The sequence below is a fragment of the Poecilia reticulata genome, chromosome 16, assembly GCF_904066995.2.
Source record: "Poecilia reticulata chromosome 16, P_reticulata-male-v2, whole genome shotgun sequence".
Classification (NCBI taxonomy): Eukaryota; Metazoa; Chordata; class Actinopteri; order Cyprinodontiformes; family Poeciliidae; genus Poecilia; species Poecilia reticulata.
In genome coordinates, this window is record NC_088845.1 from 6,446,391 (window position 1) to 6,472,192 (window position 25,802).

Consider the following 25,802-nt stretch of genomic DNA (forward strand, 5'->3'; position numbering starts at 1 on the left):
ACAAACCCAAACCTCAACCTCGATTTAAAGTCGTTAATGATAATGGTATGTTCTTTTAAGTCATGAAGTTTCCCTTGGATTTCTGTTTTACAACACCACTACATAGCGACACTTGGTTAATCATCGATGTCATGTCCGAAAGAGTCTAGAGATTTCAAAATAAATCTTTAAATTTATTTTCACTTGCCACTTGCAATAATTTCTTGCTTCTACTTTGATCCATTGAAATGTTGGATGTTTGTTTTACAGACATGCAAGTTAAAAAAAAAAAAGGGAAAGAATTTAGAAGAAACCCAGTTTGTGGTTTTTATTGAGAAAAACAAGAACCAAACTGATGTTAGTGATGTGAGGTCCTGACCTTAACCTTAACCCAGGTCAGGAAAATAACCCTCAAAAGGACAAGACAAGTGTAATAATTATGCATTTTATTACACGTTTTGGGCTTTTTTTTTTTTTTGCAAAAAAATAAAATAAAAATTGGGGCCTGGGGCTCAAGAATTGGGTTTGGGGTTCAAATCCTAGTCTGGGGGAAAACTGGGTGAGTTTCTCAATGTAAGGTTAATTACTTTAAAACCACCTTATTCTGTATAACAAATCCGTTTGTTGCAAATGTTTTTTTGTTTTTTTCTATTTGACCAACAAGTCCTGTAAGGATAAGTAGGTGCAAACAATGAATACATGTCATTCTTTTCATCCTGATCTCATTCTAAGGTAGTTTTAAATCTGAAATCATCTGGAAAATAATGCACCAACACTTGTAAATACATTTTGGGTTAACATTGATTGCATCAGAGTTTACTTTGTTTCTAAACTTCACACACAGCCTGTCAGTATCTCTTGTCTCTTTTATTTCGTTTCCAAACGGAGACGCCACAGGACCATTCAGTCCACTTCCGAGAGAAAATTCAGGGCAGCACGGCCTCCTCTTCCCAGAGGAATATTTACTCTTCAACGCCCCCTTTGAGTTTCTCCTGGGAAAAGACAAGGAGAAAACTAGAAGGCAAACATGGTCGGCGCCAGCTTTAGAGCCTCTCACTGAACGTAAAAGAAAAGTGAGAGGTGCCTCCCGTTTAGCTCCTGACCCTCACAGGAAGTGGAAGGTGGCCGGGTTAACTTGACATTGACAAGCAGAACGGCGGGAGCGTGTTTATTATGAGGAAGGACCCGCATGCTGGAATCAGAGGTGTGGCAAGGCAGAAAGTGGCGGGGGGACAAAAGGTGTGCTCAACACCTTGAACAGAGCCGAGAAGAAAGGGTCACAGTGGCGACACGGTTTGGAAATGTTCCCAAAAGCAGATGACAGGTTGTGTCTGAATCACTGCTGTTATTTCCTGACTGAAGCTCCAGCCTGAAGTGATTCAATTCCGATTTTTTTTTTAAAATTAAATTGGATTTTTTGGGCGTTATTTGCAAATGTACGAGGCTTTAAGTGATCTCCAGTTTTTTCTTGCTCAGGACGCAGAACAGTGACGTAAATGCGTAAATGCGACCTGGCCGTTCAGATTCTGGTCACATTTGAAACTTGGGTTGCAGTGTCAACGCAGCTTATATCTTTTGTTTTCTATGTGGTATTTATGTGATTATTACTGTCACAAATCAATAAGCAGCTTTTGTTATTGTTAACTTTGTGAATCTTTCAGGTGCACTGGAGGATTATTTTATTATTATTTTATTCTGAGGGTGACGGATCTTACAGTTCAACAGTCAACAGCTTTATACAATAGTATTTTTCTTTCCTTAGTCATTTTTAAAAATACTTTTATTTTAGTATTAGTGTAAGAAGGGCCAAAAACATTAGCCGCATTTTTACTCAAAGACAGACTTGGGGATTCAGAGCCATTCATTATGCTTGGCTTAAATACAACAAGGATTTTCTGTCTGTTTTGTTCCTGAGGTCTACAACCTGTACAGTCAAAACGCTACTTTTGCCCTCAGTCCAGCTAAATAAAACATGTTTAAAGCTGCTAATGTTTGAAAAATAGATAAAAGACAATTTATAATATATATGTACTGTAACAAGTTGGCTGTTATTTTTAAGGAACAATAAGTTAATCTCTAATTTTAGGTTTTAAAATCATACCCCTGCCCCCAAAAAATAATTTTATCAAAAAGAGGATAGATACATTTTCATCTATGGGATGTGAATAGTTGTGAAATATGATGGAAAAAAAGCACATTTCCAATCTAATGACAGGAAAAATTTATCTAAAAATTTAACTGGTACCTTGTTGCTCTGTAGTGGAAATGAAACACAATTATTGAATGAGACAATTGAAAAAGTACTAAAATCTGCTTTTATTATTATGTCTACATAGTGGATTTTTATTTAAAATTATTGCCACTTCAGAAGGTCCAAAGAGACACTTTGGTCCACAGAACTGCAGGTTTCAGACCCTGAGTAGACTAAAAACACATTGCAGACCAATAATGTAAAACGAAGGCAAACACTTGAGATTATAATCCAATAAAATCAGTTCATTCACAGTTGAGCCAAAATCTAGGGAGATTTAAATCCTGGCAGAACAGCGCCCCCGTGTGGCCATCTTTAAAAACTACAGACGTAATAAAAACGTAAATCATGTTTGAATGGAGGGGATAAAATCTAAAGCCAACCGTTTTTCATTTTATATTTATAATTTTAAATTTCTCGAGATGTATTTTATGAGACATGTTTACAGAAATTTCACTCAGATCAGTGGAGACAGTGGAAGAAATAAAACCCGTTTTAATTTTGACATGAATGCATCAAAAACATGCTGAGAAATATTAAGAAAAAATACAAAAAAATTATGTCTGAGGGAATTTTTCATTATCATCCCAAAGGGAAATAAAAAATTAAAATGTGTCTTTTTGGAAGCTATTTACACTTTTAATGTAATTATTATTTTTTTATATGTGGACTAAACTGACTATTTCTGAATAGAAATATCAGTACAATATAAATATCCTGAATTGACTTAAATAGACTTTAATTTTGGGTTGTTTGTCTCATCAGGAAGTGTTGTAAATACAAGAGAAAAAGTAGTAATTTTTTTTATGGAAAATGATTTATTTTTCTATTAACTGACAGTTTTTTTCACTGCCTCCAACATTTTCTTCCTTAGTTCACCAAGACAAACTCACATTTACATCATCCACGTCTAAAAATACCTCAGATTTTTGGTCAGCATTAAGCAGCCTCACCTTACACACAAACACACACGAAATGGGGCCGTTGGTACAAAAATAAATCAGACAAATGGCAGGCGGCACAGCCACTTCATCCTGTTTGCTACAGATTCTTAAGGCAGATTAATGTTGCATCTTCATAATCGCTGTGAACCCGGACCCTCCGTGTGCTCTCCCACATTTCTACAAACACACCAGAACGTGTAGCATTTTCATTCATAAATAGGAAATGGACAAAAAGACATGGTTCAGTCTCAGATGTTGATAAATATTCCTGGACTAGTCTATCTGGTTCCCAGTGAAAGTGTCTGTTTCCTCTGCCTGTGCTGGGTGGATGCGCCCTGGAGAAGCGGTGGATGTCAGGATGCTCCTCAGTTGTCAGCAGCTGGGATGGAAGTGGAGTCTGGTGTTTCTGCAGCAGCAGCGTCTGCAGGCGTCTCTTCGCTTTTGGTTTCCACAGAGAGCTCCTGCATGGAGTCTGCAGCCTCCTGGACGGATTTAATCTCCTCTGAAAACAGCAGAGTCGCTTCAGGTTACAGCCTGCCGTCACAGCAGTATGCTGTGATTCAAATTAGCTAAAAAAAATGTAAATTTGACCTCAAATCCAAAAGAACAAAGCAGATTCCACACAGTCATTAAAACAAATCAAAACTTAGAAAGTCCTGTTCTCCAAAGAGCTGCTGTAGATGCTGGCAGCCAGAGTCGGGGAGAAACTAGTTACATTTACTCAATTACATTTACTTGAGTGACTTTAAAAAAAAAAAAAAAAGTACTTTTAGGAGTAATTTTACTACATTGTGCTTTTTAATATTTTATTGTGAAGTATTTCTACTCTTACTTTAGTAAATGTTCTGGATTTTCTCCCCACCGAATGAAAAACAAACATGTTTTATCCAAAACTCAACCAGACACAAACACACACCTGCAGTGTTTGTTAAAGTTTTGTAAATTTCTTATTGAAAGAAACTGATCTGGAGAAATTTTCTTTCATTATTTTTTAATAGTTTTATGAATTGTTGTCCTTAAAATACCAAAATGTCAACTTAAATTTAAGATTTTGATGCAATTTTTAAATATAACATGACTGATAATTTGATCAGTTATTCAGTACTTGAGTAAACGTTTTTACCAAATACTTTTTTTTACTCCTGAGTATTTTTTGGATGGCTACTTTTTACTTTTACTTGAGTAAAAACATTTAAGCAGTCCTACTGTTACTGGAGTACACATTTTGTGTACTCTACCGCCCTCTGCTGATGGCTGTGGACAGAAAAGATCTCCAGTAGCAGTCTGTATTACACCGCTTCTAAGGAAGCCTCTGACTGAAGATGAGGATTTTGTTTAAAAGCGACATGAAGGTGATGTTTAGGGGTAAAGGAGTGGAAGAAGCAGCCATTTTGTGTTAACCCAACATGATGGCAGAAAGACCAGCTATGACCTCAAAGAATCAATTGCTGTTCATACAATTCATTCTTACAGGTCCAAATCTGAACTATTTGGAAACTATCAATGTATAATCACCAAATAAACAGACAATTTTATCTCAGACTCTAGAAACGTCAGGATATAAAAGTACAATTAGAAAAACTCAACAGGTTCAGGTTGATTCAAAGAGAGAAGACTTTAGCAGCTGAGATCTGCAAAGTTTCATCCGAGTGAACCACAATGGGAACAGAGATGCAGAAGCTGATAATGCATTTTTGTCCTAATATATGAACTAAAGCTCATTTTTTGAAGTTTCTGGATGATTCACCTTTGCTCTGCTCCATCCTCAGTTTGGCCATTTCTGCCTCCTGCTTCTCTCGCTGCTCCTGCAGCTTCTTACAAACCTTCTTGTGGGTGAACCAGTGCATTTTCTGGCACGCTTGTCCACAGTAGATGACCTGAAAAAAGAGCAAACTGTCAGTGAAATCCCTCACTTGATAATTATTTCTGTGGTTTCAACACTCACCATTTTGCAGATGGAGCATCTCTTCTCAGCTCCCTTTTCTCCACAGGTGGTGCAGAACTCTGCGTCCATGAAGCCGACCTGCCCTGTGATGGCCTGAGTCAGAACCGAGAGCGCCGTGGGGTCGTTACCCTGCAGGGCAAAAACCTGATCAGATATCGCCATCGAAAACACAGATGTGACGGGAAATGTTTGGGCTGAAACGTTTAATCGTGATGAATCGATTATTGAAATAATCTAATTTAGTAACCAATTCATCGTTTTAATTGGAGCAGACAGACTCAAATAAAGGCTATTTGCTGATTGAACATCATCTCAGAGCAGTAATAAAGTAATAAAAACCTTCTTTGTCTGTAAATATGTCCAAACTCCTCTAGCGGCAGTTTTATCTTCATCTGGTTCAAATTCAACAAGAAAAATAAAAAATTCAACCTGAAAACTAGTCCTGATGTTCAGTCAGAAATGTTGATGTTAAAAGTATTTTCTTTTACAATAACCAAGCGCTCACTAAAGGAATGTGTTTAACATTTTAGGCAATAAAATTCTTATTTTCTTATTTAAAAAATTGTTCAATTGTTTTCTAATGTATTGTATAAAAAGAACGAAATCTGCAGAATGAGAATTTTTTTGATCATAGAGTGATCAATAACTGAAATAATAGTTGGCGTATTTGGAGTGAATTTGACGTTTAGTTTGCAAACTTACGATGTCTACAGGGGCGATGCTGCGCACCAGCTGCTGCAGCAGCGTGGCGTCGCAGTACGGGAACTTGCGGATGCATTCTCTGATGAACTTCTCCTGGAAGACTGGGAAACCGTCGCTGTCACGACCTTTCAGCAAACTGGAGCGCACAAAAAAGGGAAAACACCCAAAATCCAGTGAGAAACAGGACAAAACATGTTAAGACTGAAGAAACAGGCTGAAGTGACATCGACTTAAACAGGACAAAAAAAAACACAAAACTAAATTATATGAGATACCCAAGGTACAAGAGAAGGGATAACTAATTGTTTTCATATAAAATACAACACTCACCCTGGAAAAGACGTGTAAAAAACCTTTTAAAGAAATGCATCTTTTGTTGCAGCATCATAAATTTAAATATAAATCAGTGGTTCTTAACCTTTTTTGGGGTACCGAACCCCCCAGTTTCATATGCGCATTCACCGAACCCTTCTTAGTCCCCCCCCCTCCCGACACGGTATTCTGATTTAGTAATGTAATTATATAAGCTGTGTTACCACCCCCACGCCACTAGAGGCAGTAGCAACCCCGAAAAGATGCGACTAAGGAGCAGATTTAGTTAAAAAAAATTGGTAAAAACGGTGAGTTTTGCTGAAAGACACAAGTTCAAATCCATGCTGAGAGTGGAGCTCCTTCAATCAGTGCTCCTCCGCAGCTCTGATTGGCTAAGCAATGTAACGTGATCCTCTGATTGGCTAAGCAATGTAACGTGATCCTCTGATTGGCTAAGCAATGTAACGTGATCCTCTGATTGGCTAAGCAATGTAACGTGATCCTCTGATTGGCTAAGCAATGTAACGTGATCCTCTGATTGGCTAAGCAATGTAACGTGATCCTCTGATTGGCTAAGCAATGTAACGTGGTCCTCTGCAGCAAGTGACGGCAAAGCGGGGCGTCATCACGACTTTACACAAGTGTGTCTTTACCTCCGCGGCAGAGGCTCCGCCGAACCCCTGAGACCGACTCACCGAACCCCTGGGGTACGATCGAACCCAGGTTAAGAACCACTGCTTTAAATACATTTATGAAAAAAAAAAAAAAAATCACTGGAGTAAAGATATTTTTACTCAGTTATCCTCTCTTTTATTAATATAATAACAAGCCTTGTTTCTCTTAGCCAGTCTTCAAACAAGGTAAGACGGAAACATCATCACAGACCAACATCACAGCAATGATAAGAAAATTAAAACAACTGCAGCAAACAAGGCTGGATGAGGAGTCAGTTATCTTAAAACAGAGCGGATGGAAAAGAAGGTGAAACAATCACCAGATGAAATGACAGAGTGGCAATTTGGGGTCAAAGGTCGCCGTGGAAACCAGTAGATGCTACTAGCTACATGTCAACCTGAAAAATTTAAATTTGGACTTTTTTTCATGCTAAATGAATGAACAAAGTTCTATTTTGCAAAATTGTAATTACTAAAATAACAGATGAATTAATGTTGGTTTTTTTTTTACACATCTTCACCAGGAGGACGTGGAGGGTTCTGTTGGTAATAAAACCCATTTCCCTCACTTATTCCCACCTCTTTACGAGGCCGTCCAGCTTGTCCTCGCGGTCCTTCAGGAAGGAGCCACACTTTCCCAGCACACAGCTGATGTAGTGCATCTTCATCGCCAGAACCTCGTTCATGTCCTGCTGCTTGATGCACTTCTCACAGATCAGCTCCATCACTCTCCTGCATTTGTCCAGAGCCTCCACCTCGGCGAGCAGCGGGTTGTCCTTCACCAGCATCACCACCTGGAAAACAAAACAAGCAACGGTGGAGATTATTTGGTTTTCTAGGCGCTGTTCTAGGAAACAGCAGAGCATAAACACAAAGTGAGCCGTCCCAGTTGTTTCTGCTCGCCTTACTGGTTAGGATTCTTCAATTTAAGCAGTGAGAAAAGCACACGGAAAAACGAACGGGAAAATTCACCCGAAAGCTGCCAGGTTAAAGGTTTTGTTGTAGCAGACACTGATATGACGATAAATTAATTTGATTTCAAGTGTTTCCAATTAAGAAATGTCTCAGTGTTTTGCTGGAGATGCTAAAAAGTGATTGAATACTTAAAAAAAAAAAATCAGGAAAATATGTAAAAGCACAGAGATGAACAAAGAAATGTTAGATTTTTTCAGCAAAACTCCTTTAAAGCAGCTCTGAAAATCTCTCTCCTGAAAAAAGGTTTATATTCTCAGATAAAATCCAGATTATATCAACAAATAATTTGCATAAGCTAAAAAAAAAGGTCTCCCACGCAATGCAGGTGGAGAGAGACTCTTTAAAAGTTACCAGCGTAAATCTTGTTGCTTTCTTGCAGAAGGTGCAGCTGACAAACGAACTCCACACAGACTGTTAAGTCAGTAAATTATGCAAGAAATAATGTGATGAATGCAATATTTTATGGCAACTTTGATTTTTATTTGCATTAGCTAAACTGGTTGAGCTGCACTTCTCTTCCTGTTGGGTAGAATTAACGATTTGATGCCACATTTAATTACAAGTTTTTGTTACCGACACTGAATAAAAAGATGAAAATGGGATCGACTGTGTTTCAGAAGGGTGACATAAAAGCAGAAAGCATATTAAAGGTTCATTCATGCTGCTGGAAGATGAACCGGGTCTTTACATCCCACATGCTCCGTTCAGTGAAGTCCTACTTTGACCGGGTTCAGGTTGGTGCTCATGATGATCTTATGGAGCGGTCCGGACAGTTTGGGCGGCAGCTTTGGTTCCTTCTCCAAACCCTGCGGCTTGGTGTAGTAGTCCAGCCTGGCTCGAGAAAAGTAGTTGTTGATTACGGTGACGCAGTCGTGCTGACCTGAGGATGAGCAGCAGAGGGTGGTTAAAACTCTGAATGTCGATTTTAAAACAATAAAACATAATTTAGCACAAGACTTTTTGTTGATTCACTTGAAATCTTGTATTTTATAATTTTGTGGTATAAACACACATTTTAGTTACATACCAAATTAAGCAAATAAAAATGAATTAACTAGCATCAATTATCCAAATATTTCAGTCCATTGTGTTAATATAAGAGACGGTTTTTACCTAATTAGATAAAAATGGTTAAACTTTTATTTTAAATAACATTCCTGCTGTTGCCGTTTTTAATGCTACATTGCAAAAACTGAAATACAAGTAAGATTAAATATCTTAAATTAAGGAAATTTATCCTTGTTTTCTTTCCGACAAGATAATTTTTCTCACTGAGAGATTTTTATGTTAGAATATTTTTCTTATTTTAAGTGTTTTTGTACTTAATTATCTCAATAAGATATTAAAGCTTGATATTAACAAAATATTAGTTATTATATGTTATATATTACTAAACTAGAATATCAATATTTACAAAGCAAACCTCAAGTACTTAGTTTGTTTTAGTAAAATTCTCTTATATCAAGCACAAAAAAAGAAAAAAGTCACTTACTTATTGTAAATAGTCTCATTTTATGCTCTTAGTCACATTTTGTACATTTTTAAAAATTACCCTACTTAGTTGCAGAGTCATTTGGATTGGAGTAGCTACTTTTAATAACTGCACAATGTTTATGTTGAAATTTCCCCCTTACTGTACAGCATTTTATTCTTTATTTATATATTTTATGTTCTTATCTTTGTGTGAATTGCTTTGATTGCCTGCCACTTTGCTGCTGTTTCACTGGGATTTCCCCACTTTGGGGAAAACAAAGGATATTTCTATTCTAATCAAACCAGAAAAAAAAAATATTTCTTATGTTTAAGGTTTTGTAGATTTTAGAAAAATGCAATAAGAATAAATTATATGGTCACAAACCAACAAAAGCTGCCATCTGAGCGGCAGTCCGTCCAACAGAGTTGGTTACATCTGTTTCCGCTCCGGCATCCAGCATCATCCAGGTGATGTCAGTCTTTCCTACAAACATAAAGGAAAAACTTCTAATATGTTGTGTGTTCAGACGTATTTATTTGTTGCTGTGTGAACCTGCCAAACCACACAGTGATGGATGAACCCTGACGCTCACCTGACAGGCCAGCAAACATGAGCGCCGTGTATCCGTGTTCATGCTGGTTGCAGTTTACGTCGGCTCCGTGTCGGAGGAGCAACTTGCACATGTCTGCTTTCCCTTTGTAGGCTGCGTGCATGAGCGGCGTCATCCCATACTGAGACGAAACCAAATCTGTGATTAACCATCACACTCTACCTACAACTACATCTACTGTGGAGCAGAAATATTACAGCTGACAGGAGCGTTAAGATGAAAACAGATGCATTCAGGGCAATAAATTCACTATTTTTTAGTTCAAAATAGAGACACATATGGGATACATGATCAAACAAGTGGAGGGAGAGCTGCAAAAAGCTTTAACGTAAACAAAATAATGCACTTAAAACTACATCAAACTCCTCATATTAACAGAAATACAAAAGCTTCTCAGAATCAAAAAAATAACTACAAACCTTAACGGCATCAAAGTTGATATACAAAAAAGCTACAGGTAATGCTCTATATTGTATATTAGTAATATAACAGTATATACAATTGTTTTTGCTTTTTTTTTTGTTGCAATTTTACTTGGGTAAAAAAAGGAAGTGTGACTGTAAAACACAAGTCTTTTTTAATAAACTTGTAACGAGAGAAAATAAAAGTGAATTATGAGCATGTCGGGATAAAATCACCAGTCTCGCTGTGTTTACTTGTGCTAAGCTACCTCATCCAGACAGTTAACTCGAACATCCTTACAGCCCAGCAACCTGGAGGCCTCCTGGACGTTTCCTAGAAAGAAAGAAAGCCTGTATTTTCATCACTTTCATACATTTCCAGATTGAAGTTTTATACCAGAATATACAAAACAAATTCACAAACCCATCTAGCAGCTAAATTTAATCAGCATGTTCAAACTTATTTCTAGCTTTCATGTTAGAATCAATAGAAAGGTATAAATAAAAACAACTAATTTCCTACTTTTTATTTAAAATAAAGTGCTGTCAAACCATAGTTTCTAGACAATTCGCTATAATGGTCTAAATGGGTAGGCGTGGAGCTTGTATCGTACAAGCTAACCAGCAAGGATTAGCGTTAGCCGAGGAGGCTTACCTGCAGAAATAACCTGAAACAACTCCTTTTCGCTTGGAGACAGGTCTCCTTTCTTTGCGGTGGACATGGTGATTGTTTACACCTTGAAATAAAATTTAAATGGCACCAGTATTGTCACTAGTTTTCTCACAAGCACCGCAGTTCTTCTCTCTGACAGTGTGATGCTCAGGTATGTATGCTAGCTCTGGGCTAGCTGTCATACGGAATGTACCATTTCCACCTGAAATAAGGGTGGTGTAGCGTCACGACAGAAGACTAAAAAACTCAATGTTTGTCGTTATAATGACCTTACTTTTAGAATTATGTACTCTATATAAGATTATACGAGAGTAAAAAAATTAGTATAATCGAGTAGCTACCCATAAAACGAATAAAATGCATAACCGAATCACCCCTTTGTGTTTTGTGAAAATAATCAGGTCCACGGGCGTCTAGAAACTCATTCATAACCGAAATCCCTCAGCAGTGAAAACCAGAAAGGCCATATTATACTAGTTTTAATTATAAAATTTAAATACTGTTATAGAATAAATATTCATCCGTCTTTCTCTCATTTAAATATTTATTGCATGCAAATACTCAGGTATACAGTATTTACTAGAAAAAAAGCAAAATTCAAACAATATCAAAATTCAGACTTTGTTCTTGAATAATTACAAATTTGATGAAAAGACGGCAGAATTATAAGGAAAAAAGCAATTGAAAGAGTCATGCAACTATCACTATCATTGTTACAAGAATGTGGTCATGTGTTGATGTAAATTGACCCAAAGAAAATCAAAACAGTCTTTCAATAACAGTAATGTGTACAAATAAAGTTCATTAAATCAATTAGATGAATTGCCACCACCTAAATAAGTATGAACTCTACATTGTTGGGTAACTCTTTCTGTCATGATTAAGGTTCTGTCTTTGATTCACCTTTCAAAAGGATTTACAAAGTTTGCACTTGCCACTTGTCTTACTGCTGGATTTTCATGTGTTTTCCATATTCAGGAGAACAAATAGTAAAATATAACTCCACGTATCAGAAACATCACCTCCTAAATCACATGTTTGCTCCAAGACGTGGGCCTTTAAAGCTGCACAGACCCACTTCTGTCCAGTGTTGAGCTGACGGCACAGCTGAAAAAACTGAAACGCCACCAGATATTTGGTAAGACTCTTTGATTGTCTCTGCAATAATAACGTAAACAGATGCAAACGTTTGTTTAAAAAATGTCTTTACTATGTATTTATAGAAATGTTTTGAAATCCCAGAGTTCTGACAGTGTTTTAGTGTCGTTGTAGATAGAAAAAAAGTTTTCAAGAAAGAACAAGAACATTTCTGAGTTTGAAAGGTCAAAAATTGACAAGAAAAAAAATCTTCTAATCTTAAGAATTAAAATAAGAACATTTCTGAGTTTGAAAAATTGAAAACTTGCTAGAAAACAATTTTGAGATTAATTTCAGAAACCTTTTAGAAAATACAGGGAAAGTCAAAAATGTTCGACTTTTGGAAATTTTCCAAGAGTCAAAAGTTGAAAGCTTTCAACTTTTGAAACTCAGAAGTTACCAGTTTTTTCTTCTTGAAATTTTCTGACATTAATAAAAAAAATTCTGCATTATTTCATAGCAAATTTTCCACTTTTCAAATTCAGAAATTTCCCCCAAAAAATTTTCTAGAAACTTTCTGAAATGTTTTGGCTAAAATGTACTCCTCCTTTTGTTTTTCTATCTTCAAAGACAGTAATACTCATTACTGACTCTCATGTGAAAAGTATTTTCTAGTGTCCAAGTACAGAAATAATCTTTTTTCCCCATTTGCAGACTGTCATAGCTGCCATGGAAAGGTTTATGCCTCTAACTCTGCTGGCAGGTCAGCATGAACCGAAACTTTTCTCATCAAAAACATTTATTTTAAGAGACAGTGAGAGATTTATGCCGTTTTGTACCAAAGGCCTTTGCTGTCCGTCTCTGGCTGCCTCTCAGTACCGCTTCGTCTTGTTCTCCACTCCAAAAACGTGGAACGACGCAAAAATCTACTGCAGAGAGAACTGTCTGGATCTGGCCACCATTTACTATCAGGAGGAGATGTAGGAAGTCGTGAAGCTCGTCGAGAGCGGACGAGATGATGCGTGTTTTGGGCTTTTCGAAGCAGAAACGAGGAGCTGGCACTGGTCTCTGACTGCCAGAGGTTTCTACAAGAAAGGAGAAAAAGATTTTTATCGCTGGGCCGCTCCTCAAAGTTACCATTGTGGGTTTTACAAACAGGAATTATTCTACACGCTGGCTTGTCATCTAAAACTCCCTTTCATCTGTTTTGATGGTAAGACTATTAGTCACACTTAAATGTCAACTTTTGTTTATTTATTCATTTATTAGAATCATAATTGTGAGCAACAAGAAATAGAAAAGAAATGAATAAAAACAAATGCAAGAGAAAATAAATAAAACGTAGTTGGAAAAGAAGCAGGAAGAAATATTAAGTTACTCATTTATTAAGTTAATCTCTGAGATTTCAGGACTTAGAGCTTTGGATCACTGGGCAAATATTGAGTTTCACACACCGGTACATCTTTAACTAAAGGTGGCCTGGGTATTTGCAAATCTTTGAATTTTTTATTTTTATTTTTGTTTCATGTTTTCCCAAATAGAATGTTTTAAAAATCTTTTTAAAAAGTTAGATACAACTTATGTCTCATTTCTTAATCAGATTTTTAATTTTATGCTAAATAGAACCTCAAACATCAAACAACTTTTACTCAAAAGTAGATTTCTAAATGAATTGAATAAAACAGCAAGAATGAGTGAGCAATGTTCAATTCATATTACCTATGGAAAAAAAAGTAACATGAATTGTATAGGACATTAATTTCCTATGTCAAATAAATCAGGAAATCATAATCCTGTCCTGTTGTGCAACAGTTAATGTTTTGGATTTACAGTGATTTAAAAATCCCTTTTTTCTGCAATGTCTTTTGTCATTATTCTACAAAAAGATCCAATTGCAATCAAATTTTAGTTTGAGATTTTATAATGCCATGGATGCTAACAGATTCTTTGAAGAGAAGAAGATCTTCTGCATCACTGGCCATTTATAATACCTAAAGAATAGGATAATGAATAACTTTCACTTTGAGATTATTCAGCTGTAATAAAAGCAAACTTCTCTCTTTCATATGTCTTTTCTATAATCTTCATCACATTTTCATTCTTAAAAAGGTTTTTCTAAGTCCTTTTAATTCATGTTGACTCTATTTCTATATTTGAGGCTTAAATACATTTATTTCTTGTTTTTAGCAACAAAAGAAGGTACGGACCAGTATGTTATGGTTGATGAAGTGATGGGCTGGAGTGACGCTCTGGAATATTGCCGAACCCTCTACACGGACCTGACCAGCGTGAGGAACGACGCCGAGCTGGACATCATCCAGAGTTTAGCCGTCAACGCCTCAGTGTGGGTCGGTCTCTTCAGGGACTCCTGGGTGTGGTCGGACGGGGCCGACTCGTCCTTCAGAAACTGGCTACCGGGAACGTCGGTGTGGAGCGACGCCGCTGACAGCTGTGGGGCGTTGCTGAAGAACCAATCCAGCAGATGGGGAGAACAGGACTGCACCGAGACGCACCCCTTCCTCTGCTCCTGCCTCCCAGGTTCCCAAATCATTTCAATTTGTAGCTTCATATGTTGTGTTTAAATTTAAATGAAAAAAAAACATGAATTCTAATTCAAATTAATGCACATTTGTAGAAACCAAACATATGCACTTCAAAGTGAGGATCAACTTGCAGAACTCAGCATTGGATATAAATGACCCAGCAGTGCAAGACGGCGTCCTGGAGCAGGCAAGTGTTGCAACTGTTGCACCCAGTGTGCAAAACAAGACACTGCATGCACGCAGGTCTGGAGAAGGATGGTGAACGTCACTCTGTCTTCCTGACAGATGAAGCTGAGAGCGAGTCAGACCGGCGCCAAGGACGTGCAGCTGCGATGGAGGAAGCAGTCTGACGGGAAAGTTTTTGACAAGGAAACTCCTTAAAAACCCTCGATTTAAAATGTGTGAAGAATAGGAGCTGTAGGTTACAAGACAAAAACAAAACATAGATAAATTGCAGTAGTTTTCATTGCATATATCAAACAAATCTTAGGTGTTCAAGCCCATCTAACTTATAGGAAACACACTGCATATGTTTATTTGTGATAGCAAAACCTGATAGTTAAGTTTCTCAAAAGATACAACCATTTTTTCCTCAACATCTTAGATTTTCCTTAGAATTTGGTAGAATTGCTTTTTAAACAGTTTAATTAATGGGTTTAAATGTTACAATTGTCTACGAGCTATACACAAATTCATTCTTATTTATTCAACGTTGTTTCAGTTTTCTCAGTTTGTTTTAGTTTATTTGTGCAGTGCCAGTTTTCTCAGTTTGTTTTAGTTTATTTGTGCAGTGCTTCACCTCTTGATTTAAATGTGACTTTCACAACATTTCTTTGCATAAACGGAGGAACACTGAGGAAATGACGCTGGCAGTGACCATTTCCATATTTGCTTCTCACTGTAGGCGTGACGGTAACCTCTCGGCCTAAATACATAATCTTGTTATGGCTGTAGTGTCTCAATATCTGACATGTAAACGGGAAGGAAGCAATAAATAATAATAATATAATAATAAGTACTGCCTGGAAAGCTATTATTATTTGTCCATACATTTTTAGTGAATGAAAGGCTGTTATAGATTACCTTTTGGTGGTTTGAATTCATTTAAATGATTGCACTTTTATTTGTTCAGGTCATGTTAAATAAAAAGCAGCATTGGGTTCAATTCTTAATAATCACTCAGGCTGTTTGGATTAAGAATTTGTCTGTGGTAGTCCTTCAGGTAGATTTCCATAATTTGCATCTTGTGAAAGGGTTTTCATGTGTTTTACATACAAAGGAAGACAAAGTGAAATGTGACATATCTGAAACAATCTCCTAAATAACCTGCTTACTCCAAGTCTTTAAGCCACACACACACTTCTGCATTTAACTAAATAATGAGCAGAGAATCAATGAGATTAAGACTGACTAATCCTGACTCACTGCAAATATTCAAATGCAAAGTGTTCTGTATGTTGTGTTATTTATAGGACAATGTTTGCTGTCCTGGGAAGGATAATATCTCTCTCTTTGTTGAAGATAGAGGATTCTTCACTGACAGGATAGGTCAGTATGTGCTAAACTTTTTTGTGCATCTATCCTCAGTTCCTGTTTCTGCAAAGAGCTCAAATTGACAAAACAGCTTTTTTTCCAGGGTAATTTTTTTCCCTTCTAACTAACTTTATGACCCATATAAATCCCACTTGTTTTAGAAATAAAATAGCAAAAGAATATTTTAAGTAAAATTAATAGCCTTTTTATTAAGCAGAATAATACAGCTGTTTTGTGTTGCTGTTTGCTATGTTGCAAGTTGTAACACAAAACAGCAACTTGTTGCCACTACAGGCTTTATTCCAGCGTGGAGCCGTAAACCTCAACCTCACAGAGCGTAAGGTACTCGCTCCTGTCCGGGATGACGATGTTCACGTAGCGTCCGTCCATCCCGTTACAGTCAAACTCATATAGACTCTTTCCTGGAGAAACGGTGATCACACCACATCTATTAAAAAAAACAAATAAACCAGAAAATATTTAATAAAAACTATAATTTCAAGACTTACAGTATTTTTAACCGTCGTGTGTATCAGTCTGAAGCGATACAGTTGATGCTGACTCGGGGTCCGACTGGACCCAGCCGAGGCGCAAACGAAACAGGAGCTCTCACACAACCAAAAATAAAATAAAATTGTTCTACTACATCCTCTGTGTTCCTGGCTGTAACACAGAGGAAGCCAACTTGATCCTTGTTGTTATGAACTAACACCACCACCATAATGCGTCACAGCATGCCAGCAGGTGTTATGCCAAGCGGGGTCTGATACACCCCAGAGTCACACACAAGGGTTAAATATTGTTATAAATACACTCAGATGGTGGTGAAGAGGTGGCAGAACTCTGAAAACCAGTTTCTGACATAATTTACAGGCCTGTACAGTAAGGTGGCCATCAAACTCTGTGACCAGTGTGATCCTGGCTATTTTAGAGTTAATAAAGCCTGCAAATAAAATCAAGGGTTCATTTTAATTTGTGTTTTTTACACTTATGACTATCATTATGTCCCACTAACAGTCACTGCAGCCCCAAGAGGCTTTGGACCTCCATCAGAACTAACATTGTTGCCTTAACTTTTACAAAATCAGAAAATGAAATTTATTAGAAAACTACCTGGAATTGTTGTTGCCATTGTTGTCAAGAGAATCTCCGATGCGGATCTCGGTTCCGTTGAGTCGTTCTTCAGCTGAATCCTGGTTGACGACCTTTATGGAAAACACTTTACGTGTTTTGCGCAGATCCAATCGCCACCAGGGGTTGGAGTCGTTTGAGGTTTGTGAGCAGGACCCCTTAATCAACTGGTTGCCACGATTCCCGTCAATGGCGTTGTAGGGAAGATAAACACCATTCAGTGATGACTGTGAGGCTCTGCCTTGAAGAGCAAGGTTCTCACCTGTTAAGGGAAATAAGGATAATAATAAAACCCAGCAGGAATTAAAATAAGAAGCAGATGTTCTTTTTCAGTTTTTGTAATTCTCAAGCTCATGTTTTTACCCATGTTTCATGGTGCCTGGTCTGTTGTTTTGATTTGTTTCTTTGCATTAACTTGTGTCTGGTAGAACACGTGGTCCATGAGTTGTAGACGAAGTTATTTCTGTTAGATGTCAGAAATGTAACTAAACCCTTCATTTTTCCACGGGATAATGTCCCACTTAAATTCCAGCTGAGTCCTGTTAGAATTACGATTTAATGTTACATGTAATTCATCATCTTTCGGAAAACATACTGAAATCAAGCCTGCATATCCCAGGAATTGAATCTAATTTCCCAATCGAATGGCAGATATAGGTATTGATGAAGACGACTTGTTGATCTTCAAACTGTGTATCAGAACAGTCAAGTAAGACGATATAAGCTAATTTAAAAATGCCAGAGCTACTGGTGCCAAATGAGGACGACTGAGTCTTTCAGTAACTTATATCCTGACAGGATTTTCACTAATGACTATGTCTATCGCTTTATGGTCTAAAAAAACCAGAATCCATCCAAGGAGGGACAGCTGAGTGAACAAATGCGGTTTGAGATAATTGAAAATAAATAAATAAGCTAAATAACTCCATCTCTGACCTCAGAACCAATGGTATTCTTCAGCAGACGACCACGCCATTGCCTGGCCCAATCAGCCTTTAATTTCAGCTCCAACATTCATGGTGGGGTTAGGATTTGGTACAAACATCAGGAGAGCACAGATCTGCCCTTTCTTGAATCAACAGTTCAAGTTACTGTTGGTTACACAACGGTGGAGGAAATATTTTCTTGGCAAACTTAGGCTCTCCAAGAAGCAAATCCAAAAGACCACATGATCTCAATCCAACACATTATCTTTGGGATGTAATGGGATATTAGGATGAGGGATGTGCAGCCAATAAATCATGTTAATTTATGAACCAAAATGTCGGAGTCCGTTTCTGTTGCCTTACAGAAGAATCAAACCACAGAACAAAATGTAGCCTAAACTTTCTCACCGGTCGGGGCGCGGTACCCGTAGACCTCCACTTCACAGAGAGTCAGAATCTTTCCTGATCCAGGTATTACGATAGTGACATAACGTCCCTCAATGCGGTTAAGAATATCTATTACTTTAAAGGCCCCTCTTGGAATGGAGAAGATTGTAGCAGCCCTGAAAGAGAAGAATTTTGTCAGTGATATTTCGGATCTACTCTGAATACTCTTAATTACTTGATTTAAAAATGGGTTTTTAAGAATATATGTAAATAAGAAATATACTGGCTGTCTCCCACAGACCCTTCTGTCATACTGCAAGACCGATAATAATCTCTCACCGTGGGTTTTCAATGCCATTGAATTGTATAGAGTTTCCGATGCGAATCTCTGCTCCGTTGATCCTCTCTTCACAGCAGTCTTCTCTGTTGGTGATGATGACTCTGGTGACGACGTACGAGTCCAGCAGGTCCACTCTCCACCAGGGGTTGGACTGCTGTTCAGTGTGGCTGCAAGATCCGTCTCTGAAGACAGAATTTGTGTTCCCATCAATGGCGTTAGAAGCAGCTCCAAAAATATCCCATTCTCCAATGTAGCGCCGAGCCTGAGTGGCTTTGCCACGTAAAGCCACATTTTCTGAAAAAACTATGTATAAAAAGTTAGGATGTTAGTTAATAGTTTTCTGTCATTGTTAATCAAGATGTTAGGCTTTTGAAAAATGTGTTAAGTAAATAAAAAAGTAATTGTCAAAGACTGATAATGCAGAATCACTGCTGAAAATTGCATTATTGGTTAGATTTTATCTTGTTTGTTCAATTAAGCATTTATTTGATCTTTTAGCAGATGTTTGAATTTTTTGTATCCTATCAGTGGTTTATTCAAATATTAAGCAAAATGTATTGACACACCAATTGTTATATTCTCATAGATTAGTAAATATTTCAGATACTTACTATAATTTTGGGTTGAATACATCGGAAAGAAGAGCAGTAAGTGAAACAGGATCATTTGTCTCATGATTCTGTATGAAACATCCACAGCAGAAAATTATTATCCAACATAAATCTAAATTCTTTAACAGATATTAAGCTTCAGCTTAGAAAAAGGCTTGTTATTTTTACTCAAGCATACTTTGAGCATTTGACAGTGTAATTGTAAAGTGTATGTTATTTGAAATGTAACTTCAGAGAAGAAATTTTAGTTAAATATGTTACAAATTCAGATCTTACCTTGATTTCATCAGTGTCAGACTTTTTGGGACTTGATCAGTCACAAAACGCTTTTTCTCATGTAAATATCTCTAACTGTCCAATCACATTTCAAAACGTAGTGTACTCTTCTTTTGTTCTTGAAAGTTCAAGGATTTTGCAGAGAACCAAATATAGCTTGTCAATGTTTAACTCCCTTTCAGTTCAACAAATCCAGTTTGGAACAGAAATTTGTTTTTTGTCTTTGTCCTCTTTGCCGTTACCCATTAGAGCTCACTCTGATTTAAATAATATATATTTAGAAATGTCATGATTAAGACATATATGTGGTAATTATCTTTTAAAATATGAAATTCAAGTCATTACATCACATAACAAACTCTGCTTCAACAACATATTGTCAAGCGCTTATCACTAAACCTTGGACTCAAATAGTCAAAGTTTAATGCACTCAGTGGAAGACAGTTTGGGAACCAGAAAGGGATTCATGCCATTGTGTTCATCACCGTCATGATTTGTGGTGGCGGCTTGGTGAGGTGAAAAGCAGGACGCAGCCAGACCCAGGTAGAAGTGAAGAATGATTTAATGAATATCCAACAGCGGAGGCACAGGGAAACAGACTGACGACGGTGATACACGACGAGGATCCGACAAGAGACAAAGACAACAGGTGGACTTAAATACACAGGGAGGGTAATCAAGGAATGAGACACACCTGGGAAGCAATGAGCGGGGAAGACAAAACTGGGACAGGACTAAACACAGAAAACCTCAAAAATAACTACACAGAAAACACAGAACACAACAATCACTTCCTGTCTAACAAATGCAACATCGTACCAAAATACAACAGAGGGGTCTTGGACTGGAGGTCTCCCCCAGGAATCATTCCACCCTTCTTGGTCCATGCAGGAAGCGTTTTACAGCATTAAAGCCGTAATGGACTTCTGTGACGTGTGAAGTAAACTGCTCAATAGTTGATGCTCTTATAGACCTGCATTTATAGCAACATTTCATGTTAACAGAATGGATAAGAATGTGAGTATCCAGGAGCAGGTGAGGAGGCATGGCCCTCTTCTGTTCCTGCCTCTTGTCCGTGTCAGTTCATTGGGAACTGAAGAGGTGGGGATGATCTAGGGACTCTGGCAGTGTCACAAGAAAGAGCCTCCTTTACCATGAAGGGTAAAGCTGTCATTGGTGTGGTATAGTTTGGGTGGAGACTTGGACCATGTCCTGGTGTGATGGGTTCCCTACTAGTGGCCTTTTGCTCTTAGGGATGTTTTACCAGCTGTGAGGATTAAACTGGACTCTGGTGATCTCCCTGGGGCCAGCTCAGCAGGCAGGATGGTACTGAATCATCTCTTCTTAGAGTTACAGTTGAGTTCTCTCTCCTGCTAAGAGCTGGGCAGTCCTGGTGCCAGGGACCTGAGCAGACACCTTCCTCCTGGGGTGACTGGCTTTCGATTTTGGCCTTCACTGGCTGCGGTGCTGTTTTGGGAGGTCTGGTTCAGAGTCTCTTTGACCTGGGGGCTGGTGATCCTGTGTTTCACCGGCCCCCAGTGAAAGACAGGATCACCGACATGTTGAAAAGTCGATGCTCGGTCACATCGTTTTCGCACAAACCCTTCAACATCAAGTCAGGCTGTTGTGAAACTCCTCCTGCTCGAGTATGCATCATGGCGTTTTGTCAAATGTTCAAAATGTTAGAGCAGGAAATAATGATTGACAAACTGCAACATCTCAATTCTTGTTCCAAGTTTTCAGAAGTAAAAAAAAAAGAACAGTGAACATAGATAAGATGTCAGACCAGAACTGAGCAGGCGGAGTTCATTGTTTTAGCATGTATGTACTTCCTCACAGACTTCAATGCTATCCATGCTACTCCTTGGCTAAAAAATGACTTCTATTATTGAGTAGTTGGGGTTCTTTCCACATAAACAAACATCAAATGGGGACCAATCACACAGCAGTTTTGCGTGCAGATGGGGGCAACAAGTTTGTCAGGTAGGTTTTGATAACAAAAATAATCCGACTGTGACAACGAGAACCATTTTGGCCAGTTGGCCCAATCCGGCAGAGCCCTTCATCCATGACAGAAAGGACTGAAGTACATACAGGTACATTTTCATTCTTTTTTACAGAATAATTGTAGTTTTTCAGGAAGCAAGTCACAAGCACAAAGTCTGATTTGTCTGCTCAGATAAGCACTGCACTCCCTACTCACTAAAACACAACATATTTTTGTTGTAATTTCAGTCCACCACAAAGCAAAACCAAAACTGCCGGTTAACATACCGTATTAGCTTTATTACTTTGGGTGCAACTAAAAAAAGATAACAGTTAATTACTGAACATGGGTTTGACAAAAACTTTGTAACAACACAGCTATATTCTAATATTTAGAAGAATAATTTATTTGAGGCTGTCAGAGTTTTAGGGCAGCAGCAGATGTCGCTAGTGAGCAATGAATGAGTAATGAACCTTTGGGGAAAGCAATGGACTGGAAAACCTCATTGCTGCTTTATGACGGTTCGTTTGGGCATCATTAAACACAAGATAATGTATTATTGAGAAACACATCTACAGGATCTATTAAAAGTATTCACCCCACACGTTTAGACTGCAAGCAGTCAGAATGTTATATTTCTCTTCATGAAGATGCACCATTTCTTTATTATGGGCCGTTTGCAGCAGGCTGATTGATGAAAACGTTGCCATCCCAGTTGCTCCTCCATTGCAGGCTGTTAACTTATCATATGTTTTCGCTCATTTTCAGCTTCATCTGGGAAAAAAACATATTTATATTATTGTTTAAAATGGTAAAATCTTGCTTTTATTGGTGCTTTTTTTATTGGGATGCTTTGAAGTGCTGTCTTTGACTTTTAACCCACATGACCCAATACTGCTTTTAACTTAATTAATTTTTCTAGATTTACTATTTCAAGGCTTTTTATCTTCAGCTTCCTGATTTTTATCTTTTTTTCTCACCCGAAAGTTGCAAATTTTTCTGGTTTCTTTGACTCTTTCCACCCTTTCCTCAGTGTATAACTTCAATGTTTATAATTTTTCTCTTCTACAGGTTTTATGTCTCATTCCCTTTGTGAACTCATAGAGCTGAGCTCTATGAGTTCACATCTATCATTAATAAAAACTCTCCTCTAAACCTTTTTGCCATTGATTCTGCCAGTATTTGGTTGTGTTTTAAAGAAGCTTTTTGCTTTTATTCAGCGCAGAATTATTCAATTCAGATTTAACCGGTTTGGATGTTTAAGATTTTGAAGTAGAGAAACCGTCTCAATTAAATTTAATACAGAAATTAATCTCATATCAGACAACAACTTCAAAAGCCAGCAGTGGTTTAGGAATATATCATAAACCCTTGAACTGCTCTGCTCGTAAGATGTCTACTTCCTGTTGACTGGAAATGGCGACTAATCTTATTCAGAAACTGCGCTGCGTTTGTGACAAACTCATTCATTTTTGCAACCATTGTTCTAAGGTTCTGTTGGCTCCTTCATGTAATGACCTGATAAAGTTCTTAATCTCTCCAATCTTGAATAGGTATTATACAAAACGCCATCCAAATTTTGACTAGCATGTTAAGACCTTTTCCACATCCTGCTCACCCTGATCTGATCTACCCTCGGTACAGTTGGTCCTCGTTTGTAAGAAAGAGGATAAATAAATGAAAATGTATCTTGATCACTTTGTTCAGTCACACATGGCACCCATCATTAGTTTGCTAAGTAAACTGGACTAAAAGACTTACTTGCTCCAAGATGCTATTTTGCATTGCAGGCTCATTTAGATCCAACATTGAGTCCTCCTGTTGACTGATTCTCAGTTTTATGATCTGCACTTTCCTGGTTTCTGTTATGGACAAAAATAAACAAATTATTGTTTTTTGTTTTGTACTGCTTCTTCACTGCAAACATCTGAACATACAATGATTATGAAAGAGATGTTGCTCTGTTTCAGTCGGGTCGAATCATCAGCTTTCAAGGGGATTGATGAAACAACTGAACCTGGATTAATAAGAGCATCATGAAAAACTGGAAGGATAAAGGATTATAAAAATCATCTTTGCATAAGAAATAAGGTGTAAAAGAAATCTTGAATGATTGTGGTTGCGGTGAGAAGTTTGGTGAAATCAAAACAGAAAAATGACAGTTTTGTTAAGTAGGACTGATATCACTTTCACAATATTAGAGGATCCAGGCGACTGGTGTTAAACAGCTGTGTATCCTGAAGAAAACCACGGATCGGTGAGGCTAAACAGAAAATAAAATGCACATGAAGTGATGCAATTATCATGCCTATCTGTATGATCCAAAGTTTACAGAGTGACTACGTTAGTCCGTCAGTTAAATTTCTTCTTCCCAGATGACACTGGTGTGATTTGAAGTAAACATTCAGGATTTATTAGGTTGATAAGTGTTTGGAAGAGCTTTAAATGTGACACTGCGATGGCAGACAAATGTGTGTCTTAATCTAGGCTAAAGGAAATACTAAAATGTGTGACTTAATTTTGATGGTAGCTTATATTATCATTTTATTTTGGTTGTACTTGTTACTTACTGCATTTGCAGACGAACAGCTGTGCTTCTGTGCAGTTCCTGTCTCCCCATTTGCCAGATTCTTTCTTCAAAAGAGCAGCGCAGTTCCCTAAACTTGAGGCGTAAATCGCCTGCTTTCCCCGCCAGTACCTGAACGAAGAGTCTGTCGTGTCCAACCAAACCCAGGAGTCCCTGAACAGCCCAACATGCACAGCTGTTCCATTAACCAGCTCCTGGACCGTCTGGTATTCTGCATCATTCCTCAAGCTGACCAGGTCTGTGTAGATTTTCCTGCAGAAATCCCGAGCAGCGGTCCAACTCTTTAGCTCTGGATAGAGGATGTACTGATCCACTCCATGTTTTGTTCCTAAAAAGTAAAGTTTCACAGTTTAAACCAGGTTTGAGGAATGGCTCCAGGCAAATCAAAGTCTCACCAGCTAATAGATCAGTTACTGTAAATGTTTATTTTTCTCAGGTTGTTTTATATTTTTATAAAATATCTGTTATAAATCACCTTCCCTTTTTGAGCAAGTTAACTTGTAATGAAAATAATATTTAAGAAACATTTCAGTTAATAATACAATAATATTGTTTTGACGTTTATACCTCCTTTTTAAAGTTTTTAAGAAATCTGTTTTTGGCTACCGGTGCATATAATTAAATCAGAAACTTCTATTATTTTTGGCTATGGTGATTATGACTATCAGCTAATGAAAATGTATTCTAATTGACAGAGATGTACTTGCAATTTTAGAAAGACCCAAAGGTTTTCTCACATTTGGTATCAGAAGAGAAACTTCTTAACACTTATTGTTATTGTTATTTGTCTAATTTTAGCAAAAATGGGTTCGTTGAAGGAGCTCTTAGAAAAGAAATGCGCTGAAGTGTTCTGCAGCTGCCTGGAAAGCCAGACAGCAGTAAAGCATCTTGACCTAAGCTGGCACAAACTGTAATTTCAAAATGTAAATGAATTTGAACATGTCACACTGTGGGGGCGCATCCTGACTGCTACTCCTCTGATTGACCGATGGAAAATGCCACGTACTGTCAAAGCAGACCGAATGCCTGTAGTCTGTGCAACCACCCATATTTAGTTCTCCGTTGTCGTAAACGCCTCAGTTGTAGCCACTCTTTGAGCCCCATTTGAGATAATCGTCTTCTCCCTCCTTGTAGAAATCTTTGTCTGCAAGAGACCAGTGCCATGTTCTCGTGCTGCCTGTCTGCAGCCCAAACCACACGGCATCACTGGAGTCGTCTCCAACGTCTTCCAGGACCACGTCCATCTCCTTCATGTCTTCCATGGTGGCCAGGTCAATGCATGTCTCTCTGCAGTAGCTCTGCGCCTCGGTCCAGGTGTCATAAAAGGCTTACTGGTGTTGTTGCACACAGAAACAACGAGAACACAGGCCTGGAAAGCCAGAAAGAAACTTTTCTTTCTTTCTTTTTGTTGATAAGATATAAAAACACATGAAAAGTAAATTGGATGATCGTAGTTTTGTTTTA

The 25,802-nt window shown here is 37.8% G+C and overlaps 2 protein-coding genes across 3 annotated transcripts; both read right to left on the reverse strand.

Annotated features, from left to right (window-relative positions):
- Positions 1-2,271: 2,271 nt before the first annotated feature.
- On the reverse strand, positions 2,272-11,126 carry ankmy2a (ankyrin repeat and MYND domain containing 2a). The gene is made up of 10 exons (XM_008430931.3): positions 10,923-11,126; positions 10,537-10,601; positions 9,849-9,987; positions 9,641-9,739; positions 8,502-8,662; positions 7,387-7,601; positions 5,822-5,957; positions 5,120-5,248; positions 4,922-5,051; positions 2,272-3,676 (listed from the first exon to the last, which is right to left on the reverse strand). Exons 1-10 carry the CDS (start codon positions 10,987-10,989, stop codon positions 3,540-3,542), a joined length of 1,278 nt encoding a protein of 425 aa, XP_008429153.1. The 5' UTR covers positions 10,990-11,126; the 3' UTR covers positions 2,272-3,539.
- Positions 11,127-16,252: 5,126 nt separating this feature from the next.
- LOC103477670 (fucolectin-1-like) lies at positions 16,253-20,548 on the reverse strand. Of its 2 annotated transcripts, none has more exons than XM_081597204.1 (6): positions 20,250-20,548; positions 19,489-19,556; positions 18,877-19,180; positions 18,559-18,713; positions 17,207-17,486; positions 16,253-16,541 (listed from the first exon to the last, which is right to left on the reverse strand). In XM_081597204.1, the coding sequence occupies exons 2-6, from the start codon at positions 19,550-19,552 to the stop codon at positions 16,391-16,393; spliced, it is 954 nt and encodes a 317-aa protein (XP_081453330.1). In that variant the 5' UTR covers positions 19,553-19,556; positions 20,250-20,548; the 3' UTR covers positions 16,253-16,390. The 2 variants fall into 2 exon arrangements, with proteins under 2 accessions (XP_081453330.1, XP_008429150.1); XM_008430928.3 differs by lacking the exon at positions 20,250-20,548 and adding an exon at positions 19,765-20,142.
- Positions 20,549-25,802: the final 5,254 nt, after the last annotated feature.

Bases quoted from the DNA above. Each gene is read 5' to 3' on its own strand.
- ankmy2a (XM_008430931.3), bottom strand. From the start codon at position 10,989: ATGTCCACCGCAAAGAAAGGAGACCTGTCTCCAAGCGAAAAGGAGTTG. The intron at 9,988-10,536 runs GTAGCTTAGCAC...GTTTCGTCTCAG, and splicing joins GAGTTAACTGTCTGGATGAG to TATGGGATGACGCCGCTCAT. The intron at 8,663-9,640 runs GTTTGTGACCAT...GCTCATCCTCAG, and splicing joins TCAGATGGCAGCTTTTGTTG to GTCAGCACGACTGCGTCACC.
- LOC103477670 (XM_008430928.3), bottom strand. The intron at 18,714-18,876 runs GTGAGAGATTAT...CTTCTCTTTCAG, and splicing joins AATGGCATTGAAAACCCACG to GGCTGCTACAATCTTCTCCA. The intron at 16,542-17,206 runs GTAGTTTTCTAA...TTTTTTTAATAG, and splicing joins AATGGCAACAACAATTCCAG to ATGTGGTGTGATCACCGTTT.